The 15309-nt window shown below is 42.6% G+C and overlaps 1 protein-coding gene, 1 long non-coding RNA gene and 7 other non-coding genes across 11 annotated transcripts; 1 reads left to right on the top strand and 8 right to left on the bottom strand.

Annotated features, from left to right (window-relative positions):
• Positions 1-3167: 3167 nt before the first annotated feature.
• HEBP2 (heme binding protein 2) lies at positions 3168-9522 on the top strand. The gene is made up of 5 exons (XM_075507856.1): positions 3168-3302; positions 5760-5844; positions 6224-6359; positions 6604-6769; positions 7360-9522. Exons 2-5 carry the CDS (start codon positions 5770-5772, stop codon positions 7532-7534), a joined length of 552 nt encoding a protein of 183 aa, XP_075363971.1. The 5' UTR covers positions 3168-3302; positions 5760-5769; the 3' UTR covers positions 7535-9522.
• Positions 8268-15266, bottom strand: LOC142412496 (uncharacterized). 3 transcript variants are annotated; one of them, XR_012776495.1, is made up of 13 exons: positions 15240-15266; positions 13847-13895; positions 13234-13273; positions 12922-12967; positions 12491-12522; positions 11975-12067; positions 11366-11391; positions 10855-10907; positions 10437-10513; positions 9836-9883; positions 8787-8817; positions 8550-8592; positions 8268-8379 (listed from the first exon to the last, which is right to left on the bottom strand). It is a non-coding gene; the product is annotated as an uncharacterized LOC142412496 (long non-coding RNA). The 3 variants fall into 3 exon arrangements; XR_012776496.1 differs by lacking the exon at positions 15240-15266 and adding an exon at positions 14698-14993; XR_012776497.1 differs by lacking the exon at positions 8787-8817.
• On the bottom strand, positions 8660-8735 carry LOC142413244 (small nucleolar RNA SNORD47). Its single transcript, XR_012776708.1, has one exon. It is a non-coding gene; the product is annotated as a small nucleolar RNA SNORD47 (small nucleolar RNA).
• Positions 9953-10031, bottom strand: LOC142413234 (small nucleolar RNA SNORD79). The gene has a single exon (XR_012776698.1). It is a non-coding gene; the product is annotated as a small nucleolar RNA SNORD79 (small nucleolar RNA).
• On the bottom strand, positions 12348-12433 carry LOC142413247 (small nucleolar RNA snR60/Z15/Z230/Z193/J17). The gene has a single exon (XR_012776711.1). It is a non-coding gene; the product is annotated as a small nucleolar RNA snR60/Z15/Z230/Z193/J17 (small nucleolar RNA).
• LOC142413246 (small nucleolar RNA snR60/Z15/Z230/Z193/J17) lies at positions 12606-12686 on the bottom strand. The gene has a single exon (XR_012776710.1). It is a non-coding gene; the product is annotated as a small nucleolar RNA snR60/Z15/Z230/Z193/J17 (small nucleolar RNA).
• LOC142413305 (small nucleolar RNA SNORD24) lies at positions 13036-13117 on the bottom strand. Its single transcript, XR_012776767.1, has one exon. It is a non-coding gene; the product is annotated as a small nucleolar RNA SNORD24 (small nucleolar RNA).
• On the bottom strand, positions 13352-13418 carry LOC142413255 (small nucleolar RNA SNORD75). Its single transcript, XR_012776719.1, has one exon. It is a non-coding gene; the product is annotated as a small nucleolar RNA SNORD75 (small nucleolar RNA).
• LOC142413245 (small nucleolar RNA SNORD74) lies at positions 14250-14327 on the bottom strand. Its single transcript, XR_012776709.1, has one exon. It is a non-coding gene; the product is annotated as a small nucleolar RNA SNORD74 (small nucleolar RNA).
• Positions 15267-15309: the final 43 nt, after the last annotated feature.

The raw sequence follows: 15309 nt of genomic DNA on the forward strand, positions 1-15309 counted from the left end.
TAAATACAATCTCATTAGAGTTATGGCAGAGATTCCATTTTCGCAATTTGCAAAGGATAATATGGAATCTCCTTGGAACAGTACTATAGTACATTCAACTGCTTCTTTAGAAGATGGTACGCTTATGCTTCTTCATTTCCCTTGCTGGAAGTGAGAATAAGATATAAAATGGAATTTGCTAGAAGGCTTTCTCTTTCTTTAGAGCAAGAAGATAAGAGGCTTCTTTTGAGAGATGATTTTGCAGAAAACCACAGTTCATCTAACAACATTTTGCTGCCCTGGAATATTATTTACAATAACTGCAGTAACATCACATGCTCAACTTCTGTGTTGTGAAGTAAGAGCTCCTGCCTCATCTGATAAGTGTGTGTTTGCAAAAGCAAATGTCATTTATACGTGAAGAGTGTCAGTTCTTTTAAATCAAAATCATTATCAAACGCAAGGCTAACTGATGCCCTGACAGGCTTAGGCAGAAATGCAAAACTGCCTGGAGCATTTGGGTTGAGACCACTTGTTAGAACATGTGAGTGGCCAGACTGGAGACGTATGCATCCCTCTCTGTCCCTCACAGGCAATTTTTTCCTATTACGCTACAGACTTGTCAGTTACAAGAACATGACTCAAAGTTATCAGTAACCATACTGTAACATTTTTTCCCGGGCTTCTTCAAACCTGACACAATTAAGTCAGTGGAAAAGATTCATCTTTTTTGTGCAAGCAGTCTGTGCTTGCCTCTAGGGATAAAGGCAACTTACAACACACTTTCATGAATTTGACAGCAGCTATTGTAATGTTGCCACAGAGCAGACATAAGCATTTTTGCTATATAGCATGTTGCTTAAGGTCTTGTCTGGGCTTGTTATAGATAGGGTCTATAGAGAGGGAAAAATAGAAATCACACGTGATCATATCACAGGCTTGTCCTTATACTTATCCAATAGAAGCTGCTAGCCTGAAAAGCCATTACTTAAGTTCATTATGGTGTTCTGCGCAGAAGTACCTGCTGAAAATAGTAAAGTTAAGCTACAAACCACATGCTTTTATGTGCTTGTGGCCTCATCTCTACTCCTTAAGTTTAAGGCAACAGTACAGGAAAACATTGCTTTGTCGGCTATTCTGGAAGATACCAGCCAAGTCCCAGACATATATGTATGACATTAAACAGAGGCTACCTTTGAGACTTAATTACTGCCTATTGAATTAGTACACTTAGGGCTCCTCTGTGGGCAGCAACTCTTTGCATTAGAGGTACCGTGCACAAGGAGAGGTTGGTATTTATATAAGCAGTATGAGCCTTTGTTACTGCCCGTTTTTGCTTTTCTCCATGCGGTAGAGATAGCCAGGCAAACTAGCAGTACACATATGCTGTTGAACTTCCCTGTCATATGTTCTGCAAAATACTGGGACCTCAAGGTGCTAAAACAGTTCTTTCACATTATTTTCCTGTGTAAAGGGCAAGGGGTACAGAGTTAGCGTACTCAGATTTTCCCCTATTTGGAGGTACCAGTGAGACTGCGTGTCAGCTTCCATCGTAATCCCTTCCCCATCCCCCTAATTATATACGGTTTGGGTATGTATACAGTTATGTACAGAATACATGTCCTCATGCCTGCCCTACTGTTTCTTCCAACTGTTGACATGTTCTCTCAATTTATGTGTGAAAAACAAGGGTTTTGGAAAACAACCTCTCGGGAAAACACTGATGATTGTTCTCCAACCTCGGGCTACTCCACCAGGAACAGTTAGCTCTTTGTCAGGGACAGAAACATCAGCTGGACACATACAAACTGACTGGGGATTTGTTCTGGGTCTCTCTGATTCAGAAACAAAACGAGAATTCACAGGGAGCTTGTGTTTATCTACAAATTGCCCCCCTTTCAAGGCAATACTTCTCTGTGCTCGTGATCAGGGTAGATTTGTTGAGATTTGCCAAACTGTCGTGGCTGGGTGTAGTTTTTTACATGGCCTTCTCTACTCTGGAGAAAATAGTTACTAGTACACACTTGACAGGAATGTTAGGGTGACAGAGTAATGTAACAGCTAACCTTACACAAGCACGTGCCTTTGCATGCCTGTAGCTCCTGAGCAAAGACCATGAAGTAGAAGCTTCTGCTTCTCCAAAACACCCTGCTGATTTTCCTGTTTGACCCAAGCAGAACACAGGTAAAATTGAGAGACAGTTTACTCCCTAAAATAAAAGTACAAAGTATGCAGAGAACAGGTTCTGTATTTCAGACCTTAGCATGTGCTGGTAGGCTCCATTAGTAAACCACTCTTTACACCACCCCACTTCTGTAGCTTTAGAGAGCTTTGTGGCTTTAGAGATAAATTTGCAATTGCTATTTGGCATGGGTTGGGGTTTTTTTTATTCCCGCTTTTGGAATAGGAGTGTATCACACAGCATCCTGATGAAGTTCTCCGCAAGCAAAGTGTTTCCTATTAAAAGTCACTCAGCTATTGATTCCAAATGTCCCAGAGAGCTTAGCTGAATCTGGCTGCAAGGAATTTGCACAAACCATGACAAACCCAGGAGGTGTTCTCAGAACTCAAACTGTGAAGTTTAATCTGCTCTATTGTGCTGGTACCTGAATACGTCTGGAGCTGCAGCTGGTTAAATGAAGAGTCCAGCTTCACTTTGTGTATTGTAAGCAGGACAGAATTTCACAATAGCTTTGTATAACCCCTTTGTGCAGATATCCAAGAGCTAAGGGGGCTGATTAGTCTCAAATACCGCTCAAAACAGACAGCCATTATAGAACACTGTCTGTCTTTCATAACATGCCAGCAGAAATCTCGTGAGGATGGTCTTAGCTTAGTTTGCAGCCACATTACTACCCACCATTTTACCCCAGGGGTAAAAAGGAAAAGCTGTCATTCTGTACCATCACTTTCATGTAATCTGAGTCTGAGGGGGAATGTTATTTAGGTGATACTCTTTCTCCTGAGAGCACAAAACCTGCTGGTGACCCTGACATTAAGTGGGCACAAAGCCATAGAAAGCAGGAGAAGTTACACAAGGGCGCAAAACTGTTTATAGAGCCAGATCACACACTGGACCCAATGTTGCCTCGTGGGCAGGAGGTGGGGCTTTCGGCATCTGCGTGGGAGCTCTCCAATGAGACCCAGAGGAGGACAAGGCTACAACCTTCTGGTTTTCATAACAGCATCTCCCTCCAGTAGGGCTGAGGCATGGGCGGAGCTGGATGAAACTGAAATAAACACTGACACACAGCATCTTGTGAGTATGTGCAGCCTCAGAAGGATAGACTGCAATAGCTAGAAGGGTAAGGACAGCTTAAAACGTAAGTATGTCTACTTTCTCCACTTTCTTAACATAATTAGCAGCTTGCGGAATGGTATGTTCTGGCTATGCATACTTGCTGCATCAGTGTAACCTGTGAAGATGCCTGCTATGCTTTCTGTCCCTTTGGCCCATGTGTTAACAGCTGCAGAAAAAGCCTAGGCACCACCCTACAGTAATATTTATATGAACAGATGGAAATCTCAAAGCTAAGCTTTCCTGTAGATCTAGAAATTAATTCAACTGTAAATATTTGGAGGATTCTTCTCAGTTTGCCTTCCCCCCCCAAAGCAGTGCTTTATGTAATTCAAAAATATTTTGTACATGCAGTCACCAAAAGTACTGGCCACAAAGTTATAAAAGAGAGAGCTGTGACAGATCTAACCAGTAGTTAAGAAAAGGTGTGCCGGGGAGGGGTTGGAATTGGCAAGTACAGAGACAAGCCAGCTCATACAGCAGCTCCTACAACAGCATGTGTTGAAACAGAGGAATGTTTACTTCTCTGCTTTCTAACATACCCAGGGATCACATGAAGAGGAGAAATGTGTTTTCTACCAAGTTGTAGCAAGGAGAAATAGAAAGTGAAGTGATAGCAAAGCAGCATCAACTTTGCCTTTGAAATGGCAATGGATAAAATAAATTACTGTAGAAGTTTCAGTATTATTGCTCACATTTGCTCCTAATAAAATGATTGGATTCCTGTTTTATTGTTATGCTTTGATGATTTGTAAATACTACTGACAAAAAGTGTATTAGAGTAGAACTGTCCAGCCTGGGACTGTGCAGCGGTCCCTGGTGACCAGTCATTCTGGTAAAAACTGCTGAAGATGTTGTCTCTTCAGGCTGGGACAGGGAGGGGGACAGTGCCTGCTTTTAACTGCTGGCATCAGTCTCCTGCTGTGTGGTTCTCTGATCTTCCCTTGCTCTAGGGTGACAACTGAAGGAGCTGCTAGAAAAAGCTCAACACGAGTGCTCTGTGCACTACTTATTTTAAGGATTGTAAGTCAAATCAGTGCCAGCAGGTTTTTTGGGTGTTTTTTGGTCTCTTTTGATAAAAGCTTTTCAACCTCATAGATCCCAAAGAGAAAACTCCTTGTAGCCACCTCTAAACCAGGGTACAGAAGGGGATTAATAGTATTCAACAGTAGCCTACATGTCCTAAGAAAATGGAAACAGATAAGAAGGTAGTCAGGTAGCACAAGGCACTTCTTGATTTTACAAAAATAGCCATGGTACAAAAATAGCTATTCACAAACGTCATGTTAAAGATGGCATACCTTAAAGACTTTACCACTGGGACACGCTGTGAATTGCATCAGTACACCTTTAATACTAAAAGCCCGTGAAAAAGGTAAAGCCACGAGTGACAGAGCAGTGGCTTCTTGTTGTGTGGGCAGCTATAAACAGTTGAGGAGGTGGAGAAATGAAGAACAACCTCAAAGTTTGTTCTGTTACCCAAGAAACATGCAATTAAGCTATACTCTGAGAACACAAGGTACTATGATCTAAGAATCAAGATAATTGCTGAATTAACTATGTGTCATCTTTGCAATGTTAAGTGCAAATGACATCATAATGCAATAGAAAGCAGACACTTTCTTAGGATGCAGGTTATGCACTACAATCTTGCCTGGTATAGACATGCCTGGTATATATGATATGCCTGGTATAGACAAAAATCATAAAAGGCTCCTAAAATCTCAAGACTTTTAACCAGATGTGATTATTTCAATAGTGATTTTGATTATTTTCACTTGCTTTATTTTGGGACAGTGAGAGGAATTTGAGTGGTTTCATGTTTTCGGCTTTTTCTTTCCGTGTGAAGGCTACCTAGGAAAGTACCTACACATTCATAAATACAGAAAATCTCATCTATCCACAGGACTCTGGGGCTAAAGGCCTTTAAGAAAGGCATCAGCTATTATGAGGCCCAATAAAGTTATGGGCACAGTCAATAAGAGTACCCATGAACACCAATACATTTTCATCCAGGAGCAAATTGGCTGAACTCAAGTCCTTTTTACTTATGGATTTCCACACAACTACCACTTGCAGAATCTCAACCTTCTGTTTTGCAGCCAGGAAATGCCTTCACTTCACAGATAAGCGAAGGCAGCTTATCCCAGAAGATGACCACTTCCACATCAGCCTAGAAGTAGCTTCTTGGTCTTCTATTGGTTCCTTCAAGGACTTCAGCCCTTGTTGTTGAATCATTGGGGATAAGCAGTGGAACCCAGGCCTTTCACAATTTCAGGGACAACTGCCTTTTAGAAAGCACCAGTCTCTTGTCTGAACTTTTCCAGTCACTTCTCAGCATAGCAGGTGTTACTGAAAGGTTGGAGACCAGAGGCTGAGGAAAAGCTCTTTGACATTAGACAGAAAAGCCCTAGTGCTTTCTTCTTCCCTGCGTATACTGCATTGATTGGAGAGAGGCCAATGAACTGTGTCTGCCTTTCAGCTCTGGCAAGATGATCAAATCCTTCAAGCAAACGTTTCTGTCCCTGGATCTGCAGTCCCCTCGGTGGAGCTCAGTAGAGACGATGGTAACTGCTAAAGGACAGGGGAGCAGAACTCTCTGCACTCAGGGTGCTGCAGAGCTAAGGTGGATTTGGGATTCTCAGTCTGATGAGCATGGAGGAGCTGGGAAGCATTATTATGGACACTGTTAACACCAAATTGCAAAGGGGAAGAGGAACACCTGTTTTTAAGCTCTGAGGAGCTCATAAGGCAGAACCAGCATGGTTTTACCAGGGAGGCATCAAATCTTTTGATGTTGGGGGTATGCCTAGTCTGCAGCTGAGAGGCTGCCCAGTGTTATCTGATTGCAACAATACTTCCATGCTGATTTGGGAAGAGTAGCTATTAATCTATGTCATCTGTAGTATTCATCTCACAGTTACTGTGACTTTTGCTACCTTTCAGGCAAAGGATTATGAACTGCGTCAGTATGAGACGGCAAAGTGGGTCAGCACAGTCATTAGGGGAGAGACCCAGAAGGAGGCAATGCGCCAGGGCTTCTGGAAACTCTTCCACTACATCCAAGGGAAGAATGAGAAAGGTAAAATGTGCTGGTTTTGAACTGCAAGAAGTACAAATGGGAGACAAAGCTAAACAGTATAAGACAGTAGGAGAGCTGCAGGATGAAGCAGGTTCACTTTCCTGGTCTAACACCCTCATGACTCCATTAGGCTGTCATACCCATGAGGGTTTCTGCTTTTAGGATAAGTCTGCATGACCCTTTACAGAGGCATTCAGGTACTGTCTTTGCTTGCAGCTCAGAAGACTTTTTCCCTCTCCTCTAGAAATGAAAATTGATATGACTGTGCCAGTGACATGCCTGATAAAATCTGGCTGCACAGACTTCAAGATCTCTTTCTTTGTGCCATTTGAACATCAGGACTCTCCACCACAGCCCACAGACTTGGATGTGTTTATTGAAGAGCGGAAGGCAGCAGCCATCTTTATCCGGTAAGCAGCACCAGCACAGCTGACAGATGAAGGTAGCTACTGAAAGGGATTCATCTATAAAGAATCCAGACTACTTCCTTAGAGCTGATTTTTACCTGTGAATATATTCTGCTGTTCAGAGCCTTGATTTCCAAATGTTCTGTCAATCTTTCTTATGCTTGGGTGTCTTACTACAAACTTCTCTTGGGCACACCCCATGCTACAGAACATCTAATCACTCTTTCCAGCCCCCTTTATTTGTAGTCCCAAACTCCCACAAAACCTGCATGGCAGTTCTTTATTACAGGAAAAGCACCCAAAGCTACACTTGCCCTCTCTGCATGTATTAAAGCCACAGGCAACAATCTGTGTCAGCTAATACTCTCATAATTGCAAGCAACTTCAGTATTTTTTTAAAATCCTTTTAAAGTAGTATACATAGCCATACACTCCCTTAACAGCTAGTTCTGCATAGTTTACCTAATAACTACAAACTGCATCAGAAGTGCTCAAACACTGCATGCTTTACAAGCCTGAAGTTTCCTTCTGTGAAAATAAAAAGCAGGGGCTTTAACTCCAACAAAAACACCCTCCCTTTTCACTCCTACCAGGTCCTTCGGTGGATTTGCCTCCCCAGAGAAATATGCTGAGGAAGCTGAAGTCTTGGCCAGAATCTTAAGAAACGGAGGCCAACCATTCCATGAAGACTTCTTCTATACTGCAGGCTATGACAGTCCCTTCAAGCTCTTTAACAGGCACAATGAAGTATGGTATTTTAAAAAGTAGTATGTTGGGGGGAATATTAAGAGGTTACTAATCAGCTCTGGATGAAAACAGGCCTTATTAATGGCTTTTGCTTTAGTGCAGAAGAGATCTAATTTGCACATGGACACAGGATGATGTCTAATTCATTTCCTCTAGGATTAAATACTATTCTGGGCAAAAAGATTTCAGCTCTTTCTACCATATGTAATTTGAATTCAAGTGGATTGTACCACCTGCAGTGGGAGGGAGATATGACAAACCTATTCCCTCTTATTGAAAGGTTCTGGGGAACACTAATAATCTGAAAATATTCCTGCAGAACAGTTTGGATGTCTAGATTCACTTCCCATTGGAAATGCTACAGCAATAGCTGAAGTGTTACTGGAGAATGAGTTCTTCATAGAGCTGATTTGCTGTATGCTTATTCTGTGCACATCACCTGTGCCTGAACATGTAATACCAGACTTACTGGTAGCCTGCAACTTTAGGAGCAAATACACAAGTAGTAGTGGTTAGCTCACCTACAAAACACTAATTACTACTTCAATTATTTAGCTTTGTCCAACTCTTGGTATTGGTCAGGTCAACTGCAATCTGCACACTAGCAGTATCTGACAAGTTAAGACACTTGCAGGACTAGTATTTCAACTAGTTTTGTCCCTGCTCTAAATCAAGCATTTGAAGCTTTTATAAAGTAGCCTAGAGCTGTTTTACAGCAAGCTGTTAAAGTCAGAAAGCAGTTCACAACAACAGGTAGAGATAACAAATTTTTATTGGTTCCAATCAGTATCAAGCATTACCAGTGTGGTAAAAAAGCCCTTGGCTTTTTTAATGCTATTCATGCAAGTAATCCTGCAATCTTCCACCTATTAAGACAAACATAAGAACCATTATAAGGCACCAAACCAGCACAAGAAGCTTGCTAGGAACAACTCAGACCTTAGATTTTCATCTCTGTTCAGAGAGAGAGTTCAGGCTAAGGTTATCATCATTTGTTCCAGCAAATAAATTCCATCAGTACTACAGTTACACTCACCTTCTCAGCTCTTCATACAGTAGTTTCAAAGGTGCTGCCTCACCTAAAGCAAGAAAACACAATTAACATATGCAGTAGCACAACTGCTAAAAGCTCCTCAGCAGCTTCGTAACCTCAGAGAAAAGTGGAACGGAAATTGTAATATCACAGTAATTCATTTGGCAGAATCAAATTTCATCAGTGGCTACAAATATTCCCAGAAGTTTTTAACAGAATTAATCTGCTGTGTGGTCTTACCCAATGAGATTGCAGACAGCACAGTCCTTTCCTGAGAAAGAAAGAAGTTGTTTCAGAATAACAGACATCACTATATGCAAGTTTAATTATTTCTCTAAGAAATTCTATTCACCAAACTAATTTTACCTACAAGGAGGCTGCATTTCACCTGGCAACTGACAAGAACTTCAACTTGCAACACCCAAATAGGATATACAAAGCTTACAAATCCTAACCAAACTGGAAATACAGAATTACTAACATCGGAAGAATCAGGGAAAAGTACAAAGCTACCACTTGCTTTGTGATACTGTCTCTCCCCAACAGAAAGTTGTATTCAATGAGTTTTGATACCTAAAAACCAAGTCCCATATAAATCACCTTGAAAACCTATCCTTAAAAGTAAGAACCAGTCTGTTGGAGGAAACAAGTTTGTACAGCAATCATCTAGAACTCGATCCCAAATTTGTGTACAGCCAACATAACCAAGATTAGCAGAAATTACTGAGTAGTGACAACCACAGCATACAGGGTTGGTGTTTTGTTTTTTTTCCTTTTTAATTCAAGAGTGCGGTGTTATAGTGTCAGTTCACAGAATATCCAGATACATCAGATATGAGTTGTGACAGGAGTTATATTTCTTGCTGTGCATTCTGCTGTACAACACTGTATTGGCTAAGGTCTCCACTGATTCAGCTCCTTTACTATTTCCACTGTATGAAGACATCCAGCAATAAAACCCTCATTTTTGGAGTCATTGAGGCCACATCTTCTGTTCATACAAAGAGAACTCTACCTAAAGTTTACCATTGACTACAGCTCAGGAATTGTCAGGTACCTGCTCAGAAAGAGCCCTTCCTTTTCAAGTCAAATTCAGAACTACATAGAAGCGCATTCTTGCTTCAAGCACATCATGTTTATTCCCACAGTAGCCAAGTGGGAGAATCGGAACACAATAAAGGAAGGCAAATCACATCTATTACAGGACTTATTTTAGGCACCACTACCTAGGCATTTAGCACAAAGACAATATTCCAGTAATTATCAAACCCCATGTACTCTACACTTACCTCAGACATAAGTTAGTCTTCGCACATAAACTATCCACAAGCTTCACTCTGTAACAAGTGAAATTTTATTAACACACTCCCCTTGGCAGTGTGTCAAAAGTTAAGTTTGAATGTGGGTACTGTTTCAGTACAAGAGTTCTCCTCAGCCTCTTTCAGCGAGATTCCCATAACTTAGAATTAATCATCACAAACAGTACATGCTTAGAGAAGCTTAATGTTTTGTTACTTTTGTTTCTCCTTAGAGGAGGATCGACCTCAGCATTTCAGACCTTACCCCCACCACATCTTCATTCACATCACATAAAAGCTCTAATCTAGCCATTGAGACAAATAATTTACCACATTACTTCAACTACTGAAGATCAGTGCTACTCCCCGCAAAAGCCCACTACTTAGTCTAAAGTTAAAAGTTAAATAGCAAATAATTGTACTGGTTTTGGTTAGCACAAGCTCTGCACTGCCAGGTTACCACACATTCTTTCTTATCAACTAGAAACTCAAGTAGTACGTAACAGTTACATAGTTCAACTGGTGCATACTATTTCTTTTCAGTTAGAGAAAGCAGTTAACATTTTCAAGTAGTAAAAAAAAAAAATCTTACGGCAACTGAGAAGCAGGCAGCTTGCCACATAAGAAGCATCTGTCACAAAGTATCCAGCAGTTCTCCCATTCTCAAATCTAGGATACACACATAAGAAAATGAAATGTCAGTTCAATACCGATGTTACTCTAGAGCCTCCTTAAGACTTTCAGAAACTCCTTTGTCCATTACTGTTACAATCATCACTGTATCTTATCACTGTCTTTGACCAAAGTACAAGATTCAGACCCTAGCACCTTGGGTAAGTGAACCCGGCAGGCTGCTGGTAACCTGTGATCTATTGGTAGAGGTAAGAAAATCCTCAAGGAACCTTCTGTTTAACACTGCAGCTACACTACAATTAGAGGCCAGCATCTAGTCACTTCCCATCACCTATCATGCAGTTCTGACCAGACATATGCATTTGCTGGCAACTTACTTCTGCTGGTAGCACTACCAACTGCACCACTTCACAGCTCCACCACACCAGCCCTGGAACAAAGCAAAGTATTAGGAGAATGCACAAGCAAGCACATGAGGATGAAATCTAGTCAGGTGCCTGAAGTCAGATAGAGCTAATTGCAGACCTCCATGATTGAAGTCAAGGTAGTCACATCTCATCACACAGGCAGCTCACATTGTCAGTCACTGGACAGCTATCTGCTTTAGGCTAAGGTTGCTATGGGGAAGAGGGCAAACACAAATAGTGCTACCAGAACAACTTCATGAGCTCACAGGCACACAGTGAAGATTTTAGCACAAACTAGCCTGTCAAGGCTGGGCCTTATCCAGCAGTTCTCCCCTTAAGCATCCTTCTCTTTTGGACAAGATGCAAGCAGCAACCAACACTGGCCCCTTGCACTTCCCTCCCAGCTTACATGCAGTTAAATACTTCACTTCTAGGCATGTTTTTTTATGCTAATACTTGCGAAGTTAAAACAAGTACTTACATCACAATGAGAAACACTTTGGAAGCCTGCAAAGAAAAAGTTGCTATTAGATAGGGTCCGGCAGAAAGTTTTAGCATAACAACAGTTCCAGTGAAATACTGTATCAGTGTTTAGTCAAGTGTTGTCCTCATTGGGATCAGAGACCTGATTCAACATCATCTACAGTAGACTGCAAACTCCCATCCCCTTCCACAAGGCAGGGGGGGGTCTCAAGCCATGTCCTAGCACTCTTCCCAACACCCTTGAGATGGTAATTCCTCAACTCCAGAGACTGCTGGAATTGCAGAGTTCAGTGACATGAACTTTGTGTAAACATCTTAGTTGGCCTAAACCGGGAAAAGCATTTCAGATACTAAATGCATAGTACTGCCACATTCACTATTTAGTCTCAGTCACACTCTAGAAATCTTTAACACCGCAAAACAATTACTTAACGCTTTTATTGTGAACCATAGGGGATCTGAAGGCACACTTAGGGTACTAGTATCTTTGCTTCAGATTTTCCAGAAACAAAATGGATTTGCAGACCCTCTTATCTCCAAAAGCAAACTCCCAAGCTCAAATGCAGCAAAGCCAAATGTAGCATCCATATAAGTGTTCTTCTATTACCTTCAGTTAGGAAGGCCTTGCCTTCACCAACATCAGTAACAGGTGAAATAGCTTTTCACACTGGAGGCACAGGTATCCTCTGTCTAGGGCAGCCTGCAAAGCAACAACACACTTAGAAAACTTGGAGCACCAACACCAGATTGACCAAGATAGTGTTACTGAAATAGCTAATTTATTCTGCTGTATTTGTGCTTAATTTCACAAGCACAGCCCACTCTATCCTTCTATTCATCCTACTAGATTTTTAGTGTTTAACCCATTTACTGATCTTCTGAGACAAATTTTCAAAACACATTCATGGAGCAAAAGAAAGTAGTGTTTCACCCTCAGCTTTCCACATGAATTGTCTGTCAAACTTAGCCTAAGGTACAGCAGGCTGTATCAGACAGGAGCGAAAGACAGTAACAGCATGATCACCACGGGTCATCTGCTGAACTATGCTGTCATCACACGCAGCCTCTTCACACATCAGGTATATAAATTAGTTTTTACAGATGCAAGCAATACAATATTTACCTTGCATAGCTTACAGCTTCATCTCCCAGTGCCTGCAACAAAAGAAAAAAAAAAAATCAGATTCCCTCAGCCTTCATGGCCAAGCCTACACCTCCTAGCAAGAGATCACAAGAGCTAGATACATCAGATAGGAGCGAAAGACAAAACTGTTCTTCACAGGATATTCTGCTGAACTATGCCATCATCACTGTATCTGCTTTAGAATACTAGTACCAAGCAATCGCCTCTTGTGACAGCTTTGAAAAATTGTGGTTCTCCAAATAAAACACATTCAAGAGTGTTTGAATACTAGCAAGTATCAATTGTTTCTGCGTATCAGCGGAAATTAATCCCAAAGTACTTCCCTCCCATTTTAAACATCCCACCCTTTCCGCTGCACCATTTTGTCAGCTCCATGGAAGAAACCCCTACACAGACTACATGTTTCTCACCAGGTGATGTTTCTTCTGCATGTCTTCCAAGTGTACCATTGAAATCCTGTAAGAAAAAAGCTTATGAACAGTATATTCACAAGTCAAAACATCAAGGGGGATTCTAAGTTGTTGTGCCTCAGAGAAAAGCTATGGTGGTAGAAGTTCTCATCATTCTCTTGATCAAGAGTAGCAAATAAGTGTCATCATTGCGGCACCAGACGGAAAAGTTAGCTCAGGGAATAAAGTCTGCCTACTGATGTTATTAGAACAAAAGATACTGTCCAGACAAACACTAAGCACCATTTTATGCTGAATTTCATTATTTTTTACCTTGTAAAGTAGCATCAAGTCTCCATATTCAGTGGCAGATCTGGAAGAGATACAACAGTTTCAGATGCTTGGAGACCAAGAAGGAGTACCTCTGGCAGTGACATTAAGCACAAAAAAAAGCCTCAGCACAGAGTTTTCAGAAATCACTTCTGTCCACTACTCTTATACTGAAACCATCATAGGCTCTATGATTTAGTTAACATCAATCCTGTTAGCTACAGGTTCTTTTTGAAACATGCATCAGGCACTTTTCTCCAAACAACAAACTATTTATTGCTGTGGATGGTGAAACAGCAATAATGAAGGAAAAAAGGCATCTAGTGTACTATTGTAGCCTGGTTAGAGGCTGGACTCAGAAACAACAGGAGTGGGAGTTTTTTTAGTGGTTCAGAAACAACAGGAGCCTCACATCCACCTTCCAGTACAAAGAAACAGGTGACTTTTCCCAGTAGAAGAGCAAGAACTGCCTGAAGAGACACCACGGATGATCACTGGATTACAAACACTGGTCCTATAATTTCCTGAGATACAAAAGTACTCCAGGCTAGTTGCTCTAAGTGCACCTACACATTAATTCTCAATTTAAACTCCGCATGTCAGAAGCGGCACCCACCTGTTTCAAAGCCGTAAGAGAGGGAAGAGTGTAGTTGATGCATCTTAAACTGAAAAGAAGATATTATCCATTAGTTTTTCTTCTTCTAAGAATAAAGATGTTATGTTCACACATCCTCTTTTGGAAAATGCAAGCAAAATTCAAAACAATACTCTGAGCCTTAGAGTAAAGCTCTCCCCTGATGCAATCTACACTTCCACTCTTTTGAGAGCCAAGGCCACAAAAATAATTGCTAGCCCATATTTTTAAGCAGGACAAAGCCACTAAACTTCTTAATCTTCTACACCTTCAATTCTAGTATATAAGCACCAGGTCAATCCTGCAGCCATGAACTTCATTTGGCTGCCCAGAAAGGACTGTGTGGCATTTCAGCCACACCAGATACACCACAACATACTATTCCATGCCCAGCTCAGATATGTTGGTATTCATCACCCTCTCAGATGTCCCTACCAACATAGTTTTCATCATGTGCAGGCACATGGAAGCCCAGGTGAGCTATCATACTACTTTGTTAACACGGGGCCTTTAATTATAACACTTAGAAAACTAACCACTACCCAGAGCACGTGATATAGGCAAGGCTGTCTCCTCATTTACCAATGAGCTATTCTGCAGGGGAAGACCTCCACCTTCCCCACAACAAAAGGACTCCCCAGCCTGGCATCTGCTTCGAAGCATTAGTTTACAGAGGAGGCAACCCTTAACCCTACCACAACGCTACTATTACATTTGGCACAACACTTCCCACTTATCGGTCAAAGCTACCTCCTTAAAGCCTAGTGCAGAGTAGGACGAAAAAAAAAAAAAAAAAAAGAAATCTAACGCTTATTTCTCCAGCAGGCACATACCATCTCGCCATCATCCAGGAGCGCTTCCCACGGGAAAAGGGCTCCCAGGCGAGACCCCGCAACGCGAACACCACCCCACTTCTCACCAAGCACCTCCGAGCTGTTTCCCCATCAAAACCGAGCCCAGGACGCAGGCTCAGCCTCTCTGCAGCGGTCACACCCAGGGCACTACTCAGCCCTCCCCACAGCGCCGCGGGATGGCGGGCCTCAAGGCTGAAGCTCCACGGGCTCGCCATCTCCGTGGGGCCTGCGCTGGCGTCCCCTTCCCGCAGCCCGTGCGGGGGCTCCACGCGACCCTCTCTCCCACCTGCCCCACCCCCCCCCACACTCCGCAGGGCCGCCACGAGGCGGAGTCCTTGACAGGACTTGACAGTCCTTGAGCGCCCCAGCGGCCTAGGCCGCCGACCGGGCCCCGCCGACCGAATCCACCTCCATCGTCCCCCGCCAGCACCCATCGGGGACCAACCCCTACCCGCAGCGCCTCCACATCGCCCCACGGAGCGGCGCGGGCCCACACCGGACGGCAAACCCCCCCCACTCACCGGCAGGGCCGCGCTAAGCGCCCCGCCCCGACAGCGCCGAGGCCGAAAAGGGCGCAAAGCGGCCTGCGGG

Source organism: Mycteria americana, chromosome 7, assembly GCF_035582795.1.
Source record: "Mycteria americana isolate JAX WOST 10 ecotype Jacksonville Zoo and Gardens chromosome 7, USCA_MyAme_1.0, whole genome shotgun sequence".
NCBI classification, from domain to species: Eukaryota; Metazoa; Chordata; class Aves; order Ciconiiformes; family Ciconiidae; genus Mycteria; species Mycteria americana.